The 1,736-nt window shown below is 39.7% G+C and overlaps 1 protein-coding gene across 1 annotated transcript in view; it reads left to right on the forward strand.

Moving 5' to 3' along the window:
* Positions 1-1,736, forward strand: part of LOC128882552 (dipeptidase 1-like) — a 19,191-nt gene that overhangs the window by 15,523 nt on the left and 1,932 nt on the right. Inside the window, exon 5 of the mRNA XM_054134176.1 lies at positions 980-1,112. Within this exon, the coding sequence (XP_053990151.1) occupies positions 980-1,112 (133 nt within the window). The remainder of the gene's footprint in view (positions 1-979; positions 1,113-1,736) is intronic.

A 1,736-nucleotide genomic window follows, 5' to 3' on the forward strand; every position in this document is an offset into this window, starting at 1 on the left:
AACATCAGGCTCTCGCCAATTTTATACGTTGCTTTGTTGCAAAGAAATCTCGCAGTTAAAATGCGGAAAGTTGAAAGATTAGTCTCCTTACTTATCCAACTCTGGGACACATTAATCCTACGATGCTTGAATTATTTAATATTAAACAGACACGAACCATGATAGAGAAATTACGAATATCCAGACTGAACAAAGCTGTACTGGAATCCGATCCTTTGTTAAAATAACTCTTCGAGTACGCAAAGTAACGCGACAGATGGAAACGTAAGCCTGCTTTTAATCCGTTTCCTTTGTCGAAAAAGTGACTCGTCGATTCCCACCGATGCCGCTGTCGTGATCACCACGCGATTAGTATAATAACATTGATCTCGTGACAGCTGCACCGTGAGAATCGGGATGCCAATCGGGTTAGACTCGAGCTGAAATTCAATATTTAAGCTGGCGTAGAAACCTCACGGTAATCAGACCGCTGAGTAATTGGCAGTCTCGCTTCTCAAAGCGAAAACGCTGTGAAACGCACCAGGGGTTTCCCTTCTCTCTACACTTTTCACCTTTGCCTAGTTGCATCTAGCATTTTCAAAATTCCTCCGTCAACTACTTTCCAAATCTTGAATCTTAAAATCGAGATGAAGCAAGAGCGAGCGGTTCCTACAAAAACTATACTCACAGTTTTAATCGTCGTAATCTCTGTTTGTAATGTTTATATTCGCAAAAGAGAAGAAGAACAGTGTATACATTTATTTGTTGGGATACTGTGGAATTTAATAATCGAGGGAAAATGTATGCACAATTTTTAATCACTTGGGTGTATGTATTTATATTATTCTTCCACTTCTCTGAAGAGAACTGATCTTCTCTATATGTTCAATATACAGTTAATATGTAAGTGTATATATGTAATAAAAATTTGTTGAACGTTGCTGGTATCGTTCGTGGAGTAGAATAGAGACTGACGATGTTTGTTGTCGTTTGATTTCAGTTTTGGTCCGCTTACGTCCCATGCGGTGCAGCCCAGTTGAATGCAGTCCAACTTTCCTTGGAGCAGATCGACGTGATCCGGCGACTAGCCGAGATGAATGCTCAACATTTAACTTTGGTTACCTCCGTCAAAGGTAACCGTCCCATTTAAACCCAAGATAAACCCCCGATAGAAATAATCTCATAAAATCGCTTAGCAAATGGCTACTAAAACTCCAAAGCATGTAAGACCATTGTCAGAAACGTGGAGACTCATAAAATTCAGAAAAACTCAGAGAAACGTAAAATTTATATTATTTGGAAAGTTTATCCTGACAAAAGGCGATTCGTTATTCATTTTCTGGGGGCAAAAGTACAACCAGAGCCTCCTCGTGCGCAATAGAAAATGCAACCGAGAATGAAGCAAAGCCAGGAAGGAAGGAAGAAAGAATCTCGAAGAAGATTGCAACGTAACGGATCAAGCTTGGATGTAATGGCTCGGGCAAAATTTATCAGACACAATTCCCCCAAGTTGCTGTGAGAATAAAAAATGTAAGCTCATAGTGCCGGGGAAGCGGAAAAGGGACAAAGATTTATGTTCTAAGAGAGCACGATGCATTACCGAGGCTTTCGAAGCAGTAAGACCTGCGATTTATACTTCTGTGGAAGGGAAGAAGTAAAAATTGCGATACCTAACGGAATTTTGGAGATTAGTAATTGCAAACACGCGGCATTTACAGATATTATATAACGATTTGTTAAACATAGATGTAATACTA

This window comes from Hylaeus volcanicus, unplaced genomic scaffold (assembly GCF_026283585.1).
Source record: "Hylaeus volcanicus isolate JK05 unplaced genomic scaffold, UHH_iyHylVolc1.0_haploid 12072, whole genome shotgun sequence".
Taxonomy (NCBI): domain Eukaryota; kingdom Metazoa; phylum Arthropoda; class Insecta; order Hymenoptera; family Colletidae; genus Hylaeus; species Hylaeus volcanicus.